This window comes from Embiotoca jacksoni, unplaced genomic scaffold, assembly GCF_022577435.1.
Source record: "Embiotoca jacksoni isolate LCO1_2020_lvr unplaced genomic scaffold, fEmbJac1.0.p SCAF_3, whole genome shotgun sequence".
Lineage (NCBI taxonomy): Eukaryota > Metazoa > Chordata > Actinopteri > Embiotocidae > Embiotoca > Embiotoca jacksoni.
In genome coordinates, this window is record NW_027185381.1 from 22,418,034 (window position 1) to 22,437,399 (window position 19,366).

The window sequence follows — 19,366 nt, forward strand, 5'->3', positions numbered from 1 at the left end:
ATAAGCATACGCGGATGGGAGTTTAAAAAAAATGATCTGTCCATAAAAAGTGGGGGGAAAGCTAAAAAAAAAAATATTCACCTAAAACAAAATGAAACCGGAACAAGCTTAAGTTTTCCTTCCATTCATTTTCCTTGGCCCTTTGACCTCCATTAGTCGCCTTCGCACCGCAGTTATTTATTGTCGAGTAAAAGTGATGCTGTTATTCTGATTACAGTTAAATGCCTTAAATAAAATACATTTAAAAAAAAAAAAAAAAAAAAAAAACCTGATGGGTGTGTGCCCCTAAAGCTATAAAAAAAAAAAAAGGGTTGTTTTGAACGTGTGTTATTTTGAAAGTCATGACCGGAAGTTGTGATCCTTCTGGTGTCGCCAGCTCGACTACAAACGCAGAAGAGTTGTCCTTTCCTCCAGCAGTTCCCTCTTCTTCTTCTTCTTCTTTTTTTTTTAACGGAACTGTTCAAGAAGACTTGTATTTTAAAGACTTTAAAGAACAAAACCTATTTAAGAACAGACATGGCGCTCACCGACGCCGACGTACAGAAACAGGTAAAGTAGGCGATCACGTTTAATCAGTTTCCCTTCTGCTGACTTAACGTTGCAAGTAAAAATGTAAACACAACAAACTTTCGTTAACGGGCCAAAACCTTGAACGACCGCCGCAGGTTTATTACTATTTCGCACTGTCTTTAACTTTTGAAGTTACCAATACGAAACTTAACTTTGCATTTTCATTTTATTTTATTTTTTTTGCCATTCACCAGAGTTGTTTTACTATTTATTATTTATTATTACGCAAGTTAAAATAAGCATGTGGGAACATTAGAAGTTAACGTTCACTGTCAAATGAAACGTATGTCATGAGTTGTTGATCAGTTTGTGCTGCCTTTACGCAACCAGCAAACATTTGAATTTAAACAAACTGCTTTTTGTTTGTCTCTTGTGGCAGATCAAGCACATGATGGCCTTCATTGAGCAAGAGGCCAACGAGAAAGTTGAGGAAATTGATTCTAAGGTAATTGAAGCCCTGCCTGTCAGTCTGTCTTGTGATTTCTGTCACAGTGAGCAGTAATGCATTTTCTGTTCGTAGGCCGAGGAAGAGTTCAACATTGAGAAAGGTCGTCTGGTGCAGACTCAGCGGTTGAAAATCATGGGCTATTATGAGAAGAAGGAAAAGCAGATTGACCAACACAAGAAAATGTGAGATGCTGGAAATGCATTGCCAATTCAGCAAAACATGACATTCTTCAATGGAAATTGTTTATAATTTGCTTACTAGTGGTATTCACTCATTCGGTTTTTGGTTTACAACACCGAATTGCAGAAGATGTGATTATGTTCTTGACAGTTATCAAAACAGATTAAAGCAGTACACATATCTCCAAATTGATATAGAGTAAAACAATTTATTGTTTACAACAATATCTGATAAAAAAAATAAAATAATAAAAATAGAGTAGGAAATTCTCAGTTGAAAAGTGGCAATGAGAATATTTATCATTGTTTAACTATTTTTGCTTGAATAATGACTGAAAGAATTAATGAAAATGATTCACTTCCCACAGCCAGATGTCCAACCTGCTGAACCAGGCGAGGCTGAAGGTACTGACGAGCCGACATGACATGATCACGGTGAGAGATCGATGCTCATGTCTGACACAAAGTCCCGCAGTGTGTTCCTCTCGTGACACAATATTTTGCACGTTTACATTCAGTACATTTGAAATGCCTGCTGTGTATCTTATTAACAACTTTGATTTGTATGCATTCATGAGTTAGGTTTGTTTGCATATTTCTACATTCTCATGATGTGCATGTGTGCTTGTGTTTTGTCCTTTTCCCCCCCTCAATTATAATTCCTACATTTCATTTTCCCTTCTCCGTTACAGGAGGAAGTGAATGTTCATTTAGTTCTCAGCTCCTAGAAAAATTAAAATAAAAGATTACCCGTCACCAAGGGACAAGCACTTACACAAAGCTATCTATATAATACCATACTTCATAAAAGAGTCTTGACTCTACAGTATCTGAACATGAATGTTTATAAACAAAAAGCGCATGATTTTAAGTAAATCTGAATTAATCGGACAGACTTTTTCTTGGTTTTCTGTCTGCGTTCTCATCTCAGGATCTGTTAAATGATGCCCGTCAAAGACTTGCTGAGATCGCCAAGGACCCTGCAGCCTACTCCACCTTGTTGGAGGGCCTGCTGCTTCAGGTAAAATCTCCAACTGTTGTCAGGGGAGAGTACAGGTAAACCAACAGTTGACTGTTTTTTGGTTTTTTTTGTTCTTTGTTTTTTCAACGTTTGTGCTTTTTTTTTTACTTTTCAGGGATTTTACCAACTGCTGGAACCTAAAGTTACAGTTCGCTGCCGACAGCAGGATGTCGAAATGGTCCAGGTGAGTTTGAACTGTGATTATTGTGACAGTTTATTTAGGAAAGCACCAGGCTGTTTCAAGAGTCTCTGTACAAGAGTCGATTGAGTGGTGTTTTCTGTTTTATTACCTGACAGGTTGCAGTTAATAAGAACATCATGAAATACAAAGAGGCAGTGAAGAGCAACATCGTCGTCAAAATTGACCGGGAACGTTTTCTTCCATCTGACATGTAAGGTGTCAACGTTTACTCTTTGAAACGTACATTTAAAATGTAAGAAAATGTCTTTGTCTTGGGACTGTGACTGAAAAGGATAAAGACAAGACACTTGAGCTGATTTTGATTCTCTCATGTTTGTTGTAAATGTTTCTTCTCTTCTACCAGCTGCGGAGGAGTTGAAGTATATAATGACAACGGGAAGATTAAGGTTTCCAACACTTTGGAGAACAGGCTAGAACTTATGGCACAACAGGTAGAGTAACGGTGATATAGTATCCTCTAAATCATCATTTTATGACTATGTAACAAACTAGATGCAGTATCTGGTGTTTGTCTGTGGGGGGCAGCACAGCCTCGCTGGTTTTCCAGTGAATCTAATTAACCAAAAGTTGGAGAATTAAAAGTGAAAAATGAATTGGATAATTTAAGCTAGATGGTCGAGCTATTCATTATTTTTACCCAATTTAAATTATGTAAATAATCATGTTAATAATGGGGAAACTGAATCTCATTTTTCAGTAAGGAAGGGAAAATGAATTGTGTACTATTTACAGTCATTACTGTTTTGCCTTTGCAAATAATTAATCATTAATCAAGTCAGAGAAATTCGTTTTGGCCATGTTTTCAGTAATAATAATTTTTTTTTTTTTTTTAAATGCCTCTTAAATGTAGAAAGTAAGTATCTTTGTCAATTTTTTTGCACAGGAAATGTCAAGAAATCTTTTTTTCACCGTTTGCAAGCAAGAGGCTTTAATTAAGTTGAAACACTTGAATTCTTAATCGTATTGTGTTACTTGTGGCATCAATGAGAATAGTGAGAAAGGTTCATGTCAAATGAGAAGAGACTGAAATGGTCTGAGCCAACCTCTGTTTTGTTTTTTTCACAAAGGTTGAGCGTAAACCTTTAAACATAAGAAGTGTTGTGAAGGTAGAAACAAGCTGAAGAAATGTGGGTAGATGATGTAAAAAAACAAAACAACTAGAAACAGGAAAGGACACGTGCCCCTAAAATGCCATTTGTCCAACCAGTGTTGTTGACTATTGTTTACTCCCATCAAGACCTATTTAATTCTTTTGTTATGTTATCCAATAATTCACTTCAGTCATTTTTCCTGTTTTTTTCTTTTTCTTTTGTGTACTCGTGTATCCTGACTTTACCTCTGACAGATGATGCCTGAAATCAAAGTTCATTTGTTTGGCCCCAACCCCAACCGCAAGTTCATGGATTAACGGTGGATTTGAAGAGAGCGGTGTGGACACGGGTGGAATATTTAAGGTGACCAAAGACCAGCACCGTAAAACGCAGGAGTCTGTCGAACAACCTGCCAGTGTTCAGGGCCGAAGAAAACCTTGAATGGGATGCACTGGGTGTGTTCATATATTTGTATATACTGATGAACTGAGAAATAATTTACGTTTAATTGTGTTTAAGTGCCTTCTTTTTTTTTTTTACCTCGCCTGTGCTTGCCCGAAGGACTCCTTTATGACTTTGCCAAAATGTTTGTAATGTCAAGCTGAATTCAAGTCACCAAAGATACTCACAAATACTTAACACTTACAACAAACATAGCTTTTGAATGTATATTTTTGTGTGCGCGAACAAAGGTGCTTTGCATTCTAAAGCAATGAACAAACAAAATAAATACATTTGTGTCAAACAGATAAATCAGCATGTACGAGATATCTTTATTTACAGTTTGTAAACAAACAGTTTACTCAGGCTATGTTCACTCTACAATGAGGAAGATGTAGTAGCCTAGGTACTCTAGTCCCATCAAAATGTTTCTTTCATTAAAAATGTAAAAAAGAAAGTTTTTAGTGCAACCCAGAGGGCTTAAGTAATGGCAAACAGTTGGCAAGACAAGGTGCCATACTCCACCCAAGGGTCTAACAATTATAATTGTCCTCTCTAAAGTGAACTTGAGTACTGAAATAATATTTGAACACCACCAGTTCCACTGAATTCATTTAAGACTTACAGTTTTGACGCTTTAGAAACTATCAGCAATGATAAGGCTTTAATTACATTTTCTTTAATTATTGTGCACACATTGTTTGAATCAACATTTGTAACTTGAGTAGTAAAGTCAATCCGAGGTGTCTCGCAGGTTTTTATTTAAACCCTGCCAAGCTGTCGAGAAGAGGATGTGAAGTCTATGAGATAGTGGTCCAGCAGTCTATCCTGTGGCCTTTAAGTAGGAAGCAAGCTGTGCATTGGTGTATATTGTATGCTAATACAGGGATTAAAGCATTACCTTCAGATTAACAAATGACCTAAGACATACTGGCAGGCAGCGCCTCCCAGTCCAGTGAAAGAACCCACGATTACAACTCTGACCTCTGGGGAGGAGTGGGAGGAACGCACAACAGCGTAGGCATAAAGACATCAAGCTCCTTTTCCAGAGAGACATCGCACACTGAAGTCTAAATGATTAGCTTCACACTCTGACATGAAATGTTACGCAATAAAACTGAAAGGGGAAGTTGTCACTTACATAGGATGATGCACGGACCGAAGAAAGGGTCAGATTGGTAGGCATTTTACTCAGCAGCCTCACATAACATGCAGGAGTAGTACTCGCTTAACAGACAGACAGAATAATCTCTCTCAGGTGAAAGGAACCGGCATACTGCAGCAAGCACCCTGGGATAACCGGGACAGCTTGTGACACATGCCCTTAGATTAGTCACACACATACACAGGACCTTGTTTAACCTACAGAACCCTGCTGACAGCATGTAAAAACCTAGAGGAACATGATTAGTGTGAACCCACGAGTCCACATATTAGTAAAAAAAAAAAAAGAAGAAGAGCACCTTCATATCTCCGACCACTGCTCTCCTTTTGGTTAGCGGATTGTGACCCTATTTCCCCTCTTTCACTCCCTCTCTCTCTCTGTTCACTGCTCACTCAGTTGAATCATTCACTCACTGCAGATTAAAGCAGCATATTATCTGTACAGAAACAACACAACCGCCGCCACCGTTGCCAAGCGCTGCTATCCCAGCAAATCTAGCATCATCTCCCCTACCCCGAGAAAGTAGACTCCCTGTGCAATGCCAAACAGAGGGGCGATGACTAACGCACGACATGTTGCACCCTTCAGGAATGCTGATGGGCCCTCTCGACTCATGATGCGCCTGCAAAGTACACCGAGAGGGGGGGAAAAAAACGACAAAGAAAAGGAAGCGTTACTGGGCTCTTTACACCAATGAATGTGAAGGCAGAAAGTATTTTATCGTGGGCTGAATCTTACCTCGTACAGTCAAGAATTCCTCTGTACGTGTCCTCTCCTTCACCTTTTTGCAAGGTCTGCAGACGGGTCTTTATTACTGTGTGGGTATTTAAAACAAGGATACACTATTATATTCATTACATACTCTAGTCATGACATAAACTCAAAAAGGACTTTGCATCATTTAAAGAAACTGCAGCCACTGTGTTGCAATGTTAATGCTTACATTTTGCAAAGAAGTAGAGAAGTCAAAAACGAGTGCATTATGATGTCCACTAACACTTCACTTTTTAAAGATCCAAAAATGACCTGATAGCCATGTGGCACTACTCCAGTCAGTGATGATGTAAGTGTCAGAAATTTCCAATTTATTGCTCACTATTTAGTAAATTATTGCATGTCTGTTACATAAGAATCAATAAATGAGTGAACAACATTAGCAACCGTAAGGTCACACCAAACCAAAAGAGGCTACAGCAACACAGGCACTGAGGCTATCAAATTGAAAGAGGGTGTATTTTATTGCTTATGAACATAATTTATAATCTGAAAGAGGGAAAATGTTAGTTATTGTTCCGAAAGATATACACAGTAAGGGCAACCCGATAGTCGAGGAATAAGGGTGCATACAACTGGCTGACCATCAGCCTGCTGCATGTAATGTCCCTAAACTTTTCCACCTCGTTTTCTGTCTCTCTCCCGCTGTCCCTATCAAATAAAGGCAAAAATGCCCCAAAATAAAAACTCGTATAGTCAAATAAATCTTTCAAGTAAACAAAATTGTAGACACTAGATTAGAGTGAAGTATTGCAACACCAAGTGGGTATATACTGTGCACCTATTTTTGTGAGTGGGAGTGACTTAAGGCTCCATCCCACCATCTCTCTCTCTTTTTGTCTCCTACTCACCATCCAGCGGTGTAACGGCCACAGCTGCCACTGAGCCGGCGGAGCAGCCTGCTACGAAGGACTGCCAGAACGGTGCCTTGGCCTGCACATCACTTCGGCCCAGTGTGTTAAGGTTGGCAAACAGCGGGAAGTAGATCATTGAGAAGGGGACATCCCTGAAAAATATGATTTAAAAAAAAAAAAAAGGGGGGGGCTAAATTGAATGAGAAGGAAAGGGAAGGTGTCTGAGGGAAAGGCTTCATATTCCTGTGAATTAGTGGAGGAAAAAAAGATGACGAGTAGAGGGTGAGGTCACGAGAGAAGCAGAGACAGAGTTATGGACCAATTCTTTTGCAACATAGCAGCCAGACATAGCTGCGGGAATCTATTGATCCGTGTTGATTAAAAAACAAGATTAAAAAAGATTAGCAGAGGTGTCATGAGGCACGACAAATGCAGTACGAGTTATGCGATCTAGAATCAGCTCATTGAAGCAGAGTTGAGTGAAATGAGAGGCAGAGTTGAGTGAAATGAGAGACAGAGCGCGCTAGAACAATTGTACATGGCAATGTAGTTGATGTTTTCAACATGTGAGCCAAGTATAAAAGGTATGAGGTCATGGACCACCAGTGGCATTAAGTGAATAATTAAATATCATGGACACATGGCAGAAGAAGTATGTCTGATGTTCAAAATAGCTCAAAATTCTGGAAAATGACTGACAATATGCTTCATTCCCTCTGATATGTAATAAGAACACAAGGTCATTATAGTTTTATTTTTTAAATTAGCCTTTTTTACTTTACTTGTGAAGTAAAAACAAAATATATATATGTATACATATGTACACACATACACACACACACACACACACATTGATCAAAAGTTTAAAAAAAATAAATAAAATAGACAAGTAAAATAACTGGCACATGTTGTGAGTGAGTGGATGAGAGTAAGTGCTAATTTCTATCCGTGTGCTGACCTCATTAAGGTGGCTCCTGCCCCCCTGTAGAGGCCAGCCAGGCCACGAGTCTTAAGCAGCTTCACGGTGATGCCAGTGGCTGAGGCCCGTGGTGGAGGGGTGGACTGGGCCTGTGGTGGGGGGGCCACTAACGACGGAGCTGGACCAGGAGCAGCAGCCTGAGCTGGAGCTGGCACAGGCCTCTGAGCAGCTAATGGATAAACACAGTTTGTCTCAGGTTAGAAAATACACAGAGGCTAATATAATCCTGTGAGTGCGTTTTGTTACTGAACAAAGGATGGCTGTCAACGTTTTTATTTCTTTTATTATGAACAACATATGAACAACCACACCGGGCCTTACTGAAACTAAGCATATACTAAATCTATCTCACTAAAATTGCATGATAAAAAGTCACATTTTATTTAATTCACAGACTACTAGAATTTCCCTGTATCACACCCTTTTACATTTCTATAAATATTCACACAATGCTCCTTGATAATAGTGTTAAATCCAGTGAACAACTCACCGATCCTTCCTGCATCTTGCAGCTGGATCTTGAGCATCTCCATTGGAGTGGTGACCACCACCTGACAGGTCCCTGCCCCACACCCGGCCAGCACCTCCCCCCACAGGGGCAAATACCTGGGGACACAGACTAGTGTCAGTAACCAGGCCACTCTCATTCCCAGGGCTCATCCCCAAATACTGCTGTTTTGTTAAGGCCGTTACGCAAAAGGTGCCCTGTGGCACCACGACCACCCGGGTTGAAGAGAGAAGTCATGTAACGGAGTAGAAAGAGTGACAAAGTCGGCGTACGGAGGAGGTCGGGGTGGTTGGACAGAACAAACACAGGACTTTCACCCAAGAGACTGAGAAAGAGAAATTTCTTTTAAGTAATAAAACTAAACCTAAACACATAATTTGATGATGCTTAAACCTCTTGCACCATGTGTGGATCTTTATGACGCCAGCATGCTGGGACAAAATGGCAGTACTTGACACCCCAGGATGAGAAACAGAACTACACTGAGCCTCTATAATGTAACAGGACAGGATCCTTACGCAAGCAAATACACTAGCTTTAGATATTTAGTATTTTACATCAGTAAGAGTTGTAATTTTGTTGTCCCTTCAATTAATTTCACTTTGCTGCATTTTACCAAAGACTGGAAAAAATATGGATCCATTGAATGCGCTGTAACAAATTCAGGAGGCAAAATAATTCGAGTTAAAACTAACCTAAAGACTGGCATGCTTGGTTTCATGCTGCATAAATGAAATGATATATCTACTAAAATGCAATAAATTGAAAGGTAGGCTATGTTTTGTAGCTTGTTTATTTAATGTATCATATTATATAACAGTGTGGGACAAGTTACCCGTCCTTAGAGAGCTTCTGTCTGAAGACGTCATTGGCAGCCAGCTTGATAGCTTTTTCTGGTGTGACTAACGTGAGGTTCACCGCTGCACCTGGAGAGGAAGACAAATCGGCTAATGACAATGACACTAAACAGTTACCACTAAGGTACACAAATAGAACTACACTAAATAGCAGCTTATGGCTCATTACCACAACAGCGAAGGTGGCGAGATTACATTTACAGTGGTAGTGCCGTTTGTCACGGGGATTAGAAAAGCAAGGAATACCTCTGTAGCATCCAAAATAGCCCTCCGAGCGTACCGTCTTTGCCAGACAGTCGAGCCTTTAAGGACAACAAAGAAAACAATTCATGTTTTATCTGTTTTTCATGGAAGACCGTGTGAATTAGTCAGGTCCAGCGTAACAGTATTTATTTCTTTTATCATCAACTCTACCAACACATGTTCAGGTCAAATCAGTAGCATTAATCTTCATTTATAAGCTTCACCAATGGTCAGGGCCTTCATTCACATACACCATGACCCTCTATTCTGTCCTTACAACAAACTGGTTAAAAAAAAAAAAAACTGGTGTCAAAAAGCAGTGTTAAGAGTTAAGTCAAAAAACTCTTTTTTTTTAAAAAGAGGGAAAAAAAAACCAACCAACTTCATGATTGGGTCTTGAAATAAACAAAGTTATCTGAGCTATTTTTTCCATGTCTGACTCATCGTGGAAAACCACGGGCTGCTGAGCACAGGATACCACGCCCAGTCAGCCAGCAGTATCGATGCCCACCAGATGTGTGCTGCTAAAAATTCAGGGTCTTTTAAGGACACAGAATCCGTCGTTTTCTTTCCATCGCTTGACTTTGGATCGAATTAAAACTTTATCCCAAACTGAAGTAACACAAGATAAAGTAATATCAGTGTAGTCATGTGAAAATTAGTTTGACCATGAGTGAGTTTTATACAAACTCACCAAAACACTGGCCCAAGAGCATGATTTGCTGCAGCTCCACCCGCTGAGATTCAGTGGGAGCGTGGTCATCTAAATAATATTGTCTTGTGTGTAGCTCAAATTAAAGAGTGCTGTTAACCATGGAGCCCATGTAAAACTAGTTATCACTCAGAAGAAAAACATTTTGAAGAGACTTATGCCTGTATATGCGTGCAAAAAAAACTGTCTGCAGCTCCTTCCTAACCTTAAAATAAATATCATTTTAGAGGCTTTTCCCTCAATAATAACACTAAAACATTTCATTCAGTGATACCAAAACAAAACAAAAAAATCTGTTACATGTAAGCCTTTCTTTGTATATGTGACAGATCAATCACAGTAACACATTAACTCTGGCCAGCGATGCCCCACTCACATTCCTTTGTAGACTTGGACGCCCTGCTGGTTCTGTAGGCGGGTCTTGGCCAGGTCAATAGGAAATACACATGTCACACCAACCAGGCCTGCCACGCCCCCATTTATCAGCTTAGCAGGGAGACTGCAAAGGGATCAACATAGACACGCGCGCACACACACACACACACACACACACACGCACAGACCCATTTACACATAGTCACCTGGACAAGCCATGCAAATGACGCAAAGATGTAAATAAAAAAGGCACATGGAGAGTTCCCCCAACCAGCTGCACACACATGGAGACACTATAAAAGACGAACATTAACACAGCTGCTGCTTCCATTTGGTGAAAACATCTTCACTAAGATAAACAAACAACATAAAGACACTTACCTCACTTTGTTTTCTCCCATCCTGCTTGTGTATGGGCTCCACAACCAGGCCCACTAGTCCTCTCTTCCGCCTACTCCGCCCCTTCTTCTTCTTCTTCCTCTTCCCCTTCTCTATAACACTTTGGCACAGGGCTCAAAGTTTTCAACACAGCTCAACTTTCACCTGCCCACCCACGCCACAAATGCAGCTCACAGCTTCTTTTAATGTGGTCGATATGGGCCACTGCCTTCTTCTTCTTCAATGGAGGTGGACGCCCTCTTTTCTGTTGTGGCCCAACCAAACCACAGATGTTGGATCTCTGTCCTCTGGCCAGCCTCTCTGCTTTGATGTACTTCACACCAAAACCTGATCTCTCTCCCACTGTCTGGACACACAAAACACATGCAGTTAACACAGATTAAATGCTTCTGAAGAGTGCAAAAGTGAGACAAATGTTTCTCTATTCTATATGACACAAAGCTATTTCTTCTCTTAAAACCCTACTATACATTTACTATGGCTTAATGTCATGGTAGGAGGGCACGGTTGCGATGCAGGATTGGCACACCTCACATTGAATGTCAGGCTCTTTAAAAATCCAGATTTAGTCATTCATAAATGTGAATAGCAGAATATTCTAAGACAACCACACTGAGACAGAACATCTTGAGTCTCTCTAATCTGTCAGCTAAAAGGGATACGAGTATTTGATCTAGCAAGAGGGCAGAACTGAAAACGAGGGGCTTACCGGTATTCGTTTTACCGCATTTGGAATCCAGCATTTACAAAAGACTGAAAAGGAGGTTGGAAAAGTTTTTGTTCTTGCTTTTTCTCTCTGGAAGTACAATAGTTTGTAGTGTAGCCTCCGAAGCGTGTATTGCAGATAACACAACTGCTGTTGGTTGGGACCTTATCCGAGGTTCACTGCTCGTGCTTGTCTTTACTATCCTGTCAGTTTTCTCCATTGTTTTTCTGCCTTTTCCCCGCCTGACTTCCTTCCTTCTCTAATTAATCTCTCTCTTAATCTCTCCACCTCTATTCTGGCTCTATTTTTACCACAGTAAACCTTTACTCTATCCTTGCCTGGTTTCTACACTGTGAGTAACTGAAACAATCCTTTTTTTTTTTTTTTAACCTACTCATCTTCATTTGGACTTTGTCTCTTTTTTAAGGTCCGTTCCCATCATCTCAGCAATTTCATCTCCAAGTTTTTTTGTTTCTTCTTTCCTGTTTCTGAACTCTGTCTTTTCCAATGCTGGAGCTTAGTCACATTCTGCACATGCCTTCCACTGAGCCTCTTTCTGTGAAACTTTCTTTCAGCTCCATTCACGCACAGTAGTGGCCCTGCCAAAACACAGACAAGGGTGCCTCACCCCAAGCCAACCTCCAGCTTCCCCCAAAAAACTGCACTTAGAGCACCCTGCTCACACAGTTCACACAGCGCCATCCCCACGAGACTGCTTTCAAAAACCTTCATCCCCCACCCCCCAACCCCCACCCATCCCATAGATGTAGCAGTGGGGAACGGGGTTCTTACCTCTGTCGATACATCCCACACGCAGGATCAAGCTGTCCACTTCCCTTTCACTTCAACAATGCATGCAGCAATGGTAGTCAAGCGAGAGCGATCTGAGAGAGCCAGCCGCCACTCAGGGGCCGTTGCACAAACACCAGCATTGTCCTGCAGCCGAAGTCCCTCCCTCTCGTGGTGACTCTGTGTGTGACACAGCCCCAGCAACACAACTCTGCACTAACACAACTCGACATAAACTCTTTGCCTGTGGAGCAGCTCATAGAATACACACAACAGACACAAATACCTACAAATAAAACTCAGTGTGTGTTGCTTCTGTGAATATATATATATATATATAACATGAACAGGAACAACAACAAAAAAGATATCTATTCAACTGTCCCGGTATTACATAATACCTCCATACACACTGAATCCTGCAAATGTTCACAGGCTTACAATTACCACTAATAGTAGTATCCAATGTCATTATTACTGGTTGAGACATTTTATTGTTAGGAAATATGCAAAATAAAAAGGCAATTCAAGGATTGAGACTTACATAAGGACATCAACAAAAAGAGCATGTGACCACCACATCAACTTTTTTTTCATGAGCATTGATTGATGTATAGATTTTTCATAATGGAAAAAAACAATTACTATCAATGACCTTTTCACTCTGCAACAGTGAAGTGATTTAATGAAAGATATGTTCTGTTATTTGGGTTTCACTTGTGGTGACACTGTATGCTGTTAATAAAAAGAAGATTGTTTGTGGTGAAAATAGAAAACTGTCTGTGATCCATATTTAACTGGGTGAAAGATTGTCCATCTCTGCTCTGAGCCAAAAGATGGGTGTGTCCACGCCTCTTTTTCAAAAAGAGGACTATTGTTAAATGTGCACCATAGAGAAGAAAACATATTTTATTAAAGGAGAAAATGTTTTGAATTGTAGACTTAAGAAGTGCAAAGGAATAAACATTTTCTTTAAAAATGTGCATTTAATGCATAAAAAGTAAGGAACTGGTCTCCTACACATCACATTGATATGCAGTTAAGAGCTACTGCTTATTTTCTGTGATTATACATACATTATTTTCACACCCCATTCAGTCATTGACATTCACAGTAAGGGTTAATCACTGCTCTAGTTGCCACCTGTGTTTGTAGACAAATGATTGAACTGGACAGCTTTTTGGGGGGATTTTTTTTTTTTTAGTCAAACAGGTTGCAAACATCACTGTGTTTGCAGTTCCAAGTAAAAAGACCAACTCGATGATTCTAAATCAGAACAAACAGAAGTCATAAAAAGAAGATATCTTTTTTATTTTGCAACAGGGAACATTTTCAATAGAGCGAATGTAGATGTAAGGATGTACAAATACTTTCAGATCCACACTAACTTGTGTGAATCTCAGAGAAACTTGTATTTAGAGGTACAGCACATGTTTGGCAGCCCCCATAAATCATAATCATCATCATTTTTTCCTGGCTTATTGAGTGACACTGAGTTATGAGTTATTGTATTAGATTTTCTAAATCAATCCGTTTTTACACAAAAGAGCCACTGGATTGCTCTGTTACCTGCCACTTTACAACCTCACCGTAAAAATTCCCAAGGGATTCGGAGAGTAAACCGTGACTGCTGGCTGTCCACCAGTGCCCTGACCTTCTGGGAACTGCTATCACCCTATCACACCTCAGACTCTACAGCGAGGAGCTTTAGGAACTTGAACTGGTGGACTGGGCAGGACAGTATGCAGATCTGAATGTACTTTGCAGACAATGCTCTGGGAAATGCATGCCACTGAATTTATTCAGCACATGTTGTGTAATATACTGTATTAAGTATAGTGGACTATATTAGATGCAGTATGTAGGCCCTATGTATATGTATAATATTTATGAGTCAGCTTGCACAAAGAGTGACTCATAAATCTCACAATTTAATGTAATGTATGTAAATTTGCAATCCTGCTCATGCTTCCAAAAACTGGAAACTTTGGTTTTTGAGGAACCCCATGACATTTCCTCTAGTGCCACCCTCAGGGCAAACATTACAAGTTTTGCACAGCTATTGGGTAACACTTAATAAAAAACAATTTGTAACGTCGGACAAAATATTATATATATATATATATATATATATAAATCTAAATATTAAAATTATATTATTGGAAATATGTGCAGGGGAATCTACCCCTGGAAAGAGTGACTTCACTGTTACTGAACACCTCCACTGTCTAATAGCATGCACTTTTCAAGTATTGCGATAGGGGGAGGCCTTGTGTAGCGTATTCAAATTTCCATTACAGTGTTGTTTACAACAGCTTAATGTACCTGGGACGTTATTGTACTTGATAACGATAAACTGAACAACTTTTAGGGTGTTTTGAAAATTGTTGATGTAGTAAATAAAAGAGATATAAAAATATTGACAATAGGAATGAAAAAAATGAATGAGGAAAATATGCCATGTACGAGATGTAAGAGGACCAATGTCTTAATGACGTGCTCACATTGCGTAAACACTTAAGTAAGACTGAAGAGCTGAAAAACAAGTTACCTGACTCACCTGGTTAAACTTTTTATTTTTTTAGCCATTCACCACTCACTTCATTCCCTTTAAACGGCGGGCGCATTTTCAATTCGGTGGGGGGGGGGGGTACTGTTGTTTGTAGTGGTTTACCACTACAGCGAAAAAAATAATTAATTTGAGATTATATTAATCAAAGACAGGTTATTAAAAAAAATACGCCAACATGCTAGACAGTATGGTAACTATTTATGATAAAATACAGTTTAACAAAGAAAGATAAGTAATCGTCCCCCCCCCTCCTATGTGTCGTGAGGTGGTATCGCCCTTCCCATCTGTTCAGCTCCGGTAAGACTCTGATTGAAACAGATCGTAGCGCTCTCCGGGTAGCAATGGCAACTGTCCCGACAGGACGGCAACCGCAACTTTTTTCGTATTTGTAATGTTACGGAGGCATCATAAATCGCTGAGGAAACTACTTTCTGATGTGAAAACTAAAAGTTACATAATTTCTCCAGCCCGAAAATGTCCCAGGGATGTACCGTTTCTGTGGAAGAGATCCAGTCTTGGTGGGAAGTCCCCGCCATAGCCCACTTCTGCTCGCTGTTCAGGACGGCGTTCAACCTCCCGGACTTCGAAATAGAGGTAAACGGGAGTTGTTCTCACTCGTAATTACACGAATGTCTTTCGTTACGGAAATGAAACGTTGTTTGTGTCAGCTTTCCGTCGAGCGCGTTTGTTTGTGAGTAGCTGGTTTGGTTAACCAGCATTAGCGGTGTTCTCTGAAGTTCTCGTAGGTTAAACGTTACTAAGGCGATCCTGTTAGGTAACTAACTAGCAGCGAGCTCGTTAGCCAAGCTTAAAAAAAAAAAAAATTAAAAAAAAAAACTCGCTTTAATTGCTCGTTGCTGTTTCGTAAAGTTGTAAAAAACAAAAAAAAAACCTTCTTGGCTTTAATACAGAATTCATAATACGTCTGTAGTAAACTTTTCTATATCCAAGGATGCCCTGTAACTTTTAGATAGAGGTCCTCTTGGACCATGTGCTCGTTTGTTTTCATTTGGCCAGAGGCTCTTGTTTATGTTGGAAGATCTGCCTCATTTTAGATTATATATATATATTAAAAAAAAAAGTACACGAGAGAGAGAATAAGCGACCGAGTGGCAAACCGATACCAAACGTTAATACAGAAGTGATCATCTTATTTATGCATTTTCAAATGTATATTTTGAGCTAGAAATCGTGCGCTAACTTGAATTGTTGTCCTTATTACCGAGTCGACAATACTACTACGCTTTTTGTTTATTTTTTTCTGTCAAATAAAGTTAAGTTCACGGCGTGAAGGTTTGAGTTTTTATTGTCTTGCAAGCCATCTGGCTCCGGGTAGCCATAGGGACGCAGATGCTGTTCAGGCATTGTTTGTTCGCCCCAAGTCCCATTTTGTTGCGAGAAGCGGCCGTTTAAACGTTTGTTTACGGTATTAAGTCGCCTACCGTAAAGTCCCTGAGCTTTAATCGACCACTCGCTCACTGTTTCCTCACAGAATAAACGAAATGTATTTCACGACGAGTGTATAATTCAACTTTTATCACTCGATTCGACCTCCTCCTCCTCCTCCTCCTCTTCCTCCCCCCACACACACTTTGCTCTTTGAAATCTATTCAGAGCTCCCAGTCCCAACATGCATCTATGCCGGCTTTACATCAGGGTTAATGGACGTGGTTTAATCTGTCGAGTGATGATTGCACTTTAAATAAATTGGTAGGGTCAACATCAACAGTCTCCCATCACACTCAGTCATCCCCCACCCCACCCCCTTTCAGGGGAGAGAAACACGTAGGCATCGGCTTTGTTATTAAACGAAGTGCGAGCCAGATGGGGGGGGGATCGCATTGCGCCTAGTTTGCATGAAAGTTAGAGGGTGTTGTGCTGTTGCTTTTCTCCTTTCGGATTTAATGGGCATTGTGTTGCAGCAGCTGATGACGAGGTATCCAGTCGGTGGAGCTTCTTGGCTGTAACTTTTACAAACGCTCACATGGTTTGAGTCCTTTCAGTTCAGCACGAGGTGCTGCAACCCAGCGTGAATAATAAATTCGTCTTTAACAGCATCACTGAGCAGATCACATGGCTACACCCCTCTGCTGGATTTCGAGGAAATATTGAGATCGATGTGGTGGTCTTACACTTTGACGTCTTAATTGGACACGGTAGTTTTCAAGGTGACAAGTGCTTTGGTCCGCCGTATAATTATCTGCTGTTACATTTACATTTGGCTGGTAAATAGTAATTTCATGCTTTCGTTGAAAGCTCGTGAAAACACGCGTCTTTTCAGGTAAAATGGGAAACATCAGCTGAACATTGCCTGTGGCAAAAACTACAAGTAGAACACGTGATATTCACTTCCGCTCATCTTGTTGCATATTTGTGGTATCAGAAGGGCCTTACGAATGTGTGTACAAAATGTGTTTGATTAAACTCCCTTTTAATGCAGTGGGATTCATCTCATGGATCAAAGCTACAATTCTGCAGGAAGAAAGGGCAAACTACAAAGTCTGACGAACCATCTCGCGTGACTGAGACTTAAAGCAAACGACTGGCTTTGGTATCACTTAGGCTACTTGTTTGGAGCTCTAGGCAAAGTTTTGTGTGTTAAAATTTAAAAGAGTGAATTAATCCGACTGTTAAAGGTAGTAACAAATTGTCAGAAGCAAACAATGTTTTCAAACGTGTCATTTGAGGCTGCATGACTCAATTCAGTCTCTTTATTTGGAGGCTTTAATTCCACTGATACCATGAATGAATAAATTGAACCCATTCTGAAATGTTGTCATGTAAATGCTTTGTCTTGATTTGAATTTCTGAAATATCTTATCTGCAAATCTTCTGTGTCCTGAATTGAGTAGCATTAAGTAAGTTTCAGATACTCTTAAATTGTGTAGTCCCTTGTTTGTTTGTTTGTTTTTTGACTGCCGTACGGCTGTTCGAGCACCTGGATGTGGCCGTGAGATTGCTGTGTGTTCCATCAGACAAGAGTCATGTTCAAAATGGGTATCTCGTCTTTTCACGACAAGCACGCAACCTTTAATCTCGACAACAAGTGTGCAGATTGCTTGGCGCGCTGCTTTTACTGGCCGTGTGCACTTTGCTATTTGGTTTGTAAAGCAGGTCTTTGGACAGATTCCAGTGGTAGGAAGTTATAAAAATTAGGCACCACCTTAATCCAGCCGTCCGTCTTTTACTATGCAGCCTCCAGTAAGTCCAGTAAGACTCCTTACAAATCATCACACTCTAGATATGATGAGATGAGGAGATGACACAGTCCTGCCTCATTTGTGTGATTCATGTATTTTTACTTAAATATTCACACTGACTTTTGCAGTCTGGACATTTGGATCCAACGTGTTTACTTTCTGAGGACTTTGGTTCTAGGAATAAGAGGAAACTGTCAGGCAAACATGTTTGTTTTGCTTAATGCCACATAGCAGCAACAAGACAAGCTGGCCTGGGCACTCTCACGGATGTGCTGATCTCTGCTTTTCTCTTGACTTGTAGTCAACACGGGTGAAAATAGCCGCTAGTGGCTACACGTAATGCATATTTGACCTCTGAAAAAAAATCCTTTTTACTGGAAGTTCATTTTCCTTTGTTTTTTTTTCTTTGAGATGCTGTTGGCTGTGCATGTGAAGGCTTGGTTGGGTAATTTCAGTCAGTTTCAGGTGCAATCCTATCTCTGGATGTATAGGTTGAATTACACAAGAATCTGGGGTGGAATAGAGGGCAGGAAGTGGCTGTCATTGGTCGTGACAGAGTGGGGTGCGTTGAGTGATCTCGCTCTATTCTGTTCTTTACTTTCTTACCTGTGACATTCCATCAGTCCTTTCCTTGTGGACATAGCACGTCGAATTGCCTGCTGTTGTCCTGTGTCCATCTTTACCCCTTGCACCTATAGCGAGCGGGGGAATCACTGTTATTGGCTGCTCAGGGCCTCTAGCACCTACACGTGTCACAGTTTTCACACAGTTCCTTGTTAAATATCTATTCTGGTTTTGCCCTCCGGTGTCAGCTGTGGGAGATGAGCAGCAGGGTGCGGATACCTCCACGGGATTAGGCACAATAGTCGAGAGTGTGTAGTCTGAGGCCTTGTTGCTTGTTTAATTTCAATTAAAGCAAAGCTCTAACAAAGCAGAGTATTTATTTGAGCTTTTTTTCCTCTATGTAGATGATGAAACAGCTTACGTATGATGCGGATCTTCTCACTGTTAACCGAGACTGAAGTCTACAGTGTCGTTTTATGCACGTCATTGATAAACCTGAAAAATTACACAGAATGAAGTCAAGTAATTGCCAGATTAAAAGTTAATGTTTGTAGCTCTTTCTATCTCAATCTATTTTTTTACAGCCAGTTAGTGAGACACAGGAAGACAACCTCTCCAGGGTGACATTGACTGTTCTGCATTGGATCGTGTGAATGAAAGGTGTCACAAATAGCTCAGGGGAGTAAAGTGTCTCGTTCTTCGCTCACCTGTGAACCC

At 40.3% G+C, this 19,366-nt stretch overlaps 3 protein-coding genes across 4 annotated transcripts in view; 2 read left to right on the forward strand and 1 right to left on the reverse strand.

The window, feature by feature from the left end:
• The first annotated feature begins 390 nt into the window (after positions 1-390).
• atp6v1e1a (ATPase H+ transporting V1 subunit E1a) lies at positions 391-4,268 on the forward strand. Its single transcript, XM_069162793.1, has 9 exons — positions 391-549; positions 950-1,015; positions 1,091-1,200; positions 1,566-1,632; positions 2,129-2,218; positions 2,334-2,402; positions 2,516-2,610; positions 2,764-2,851; positions 3,766-4,268. The coding sequence occupies exons 1-9, from the start codon at positions 517-519 to the stop codon at positions 3,826-3,828; spliced, it is 681 nt and encodes a 226-aa protein (XP_069018894.1). The 5' UTR covers positions 391-516; the 3' UTR covers positions 3,829-4,268.
• Positions 4,265-12,433, reverse strand: slc25a18 (solute carrier family 25 member 18). Of its 2 annotated transcripts, none has more exons than XM_069162791.1 (10): positions 12,317-12,433; positions 10,801-11,164; positions 10,421-10,543; positions 9,336-9,391; positions 9,068-9,158; positions 8,215-8,330; positions 7,704-7,893; positions 6,743-6,897; positions 5,856-5,931; positions 4,265-5,739 (listed from the first exon to the last, which is right to left on the reverse strand). In XM_069162791.1, the coding sequence occupies exons 2-10, from the start codon at positions 10,818-10,820 to the stop codon at positions 5,598-5,600; spliced, it is 969 nt and encodes a 322-aa protein (XP_069018892.1). In that variant the 5' UTR covers positions 10,821-11,164; positions 12,317-12,433; the 3' UTR covers positions 4,265-5,597. The 2 variants fall into 2 exon arrangements, with proteins under 2 accessions (XP_069018892.1, XP_069018893.1); XM_069162792.1 differs by lacking the exon at positions 12,317-12,433 and adding an exon at positions 11,528-12,205.
• Positions 12,434-15,226: 2,793 nt separating this feature from the next.
• Positions 15,227-19,366, forward strand: part of cecr2 (CECR2 histone acetyl-lysine reader) — a 36,025-nt gene continuing 31,885 nt past the window's right edge. Inside the window, exon 1 of the mRNA XM_069163091.1 lies at positions 15,227-15,479. Within this exon, the coding sequence (XP_069019192.1) occupies positions 15,360-15,479 (120 nt within the window). The 5' untranslated portion in view covers positions 15,227-15,359. The remainder of the gene's footprint in view (positions 15,480-19,366) is intronic.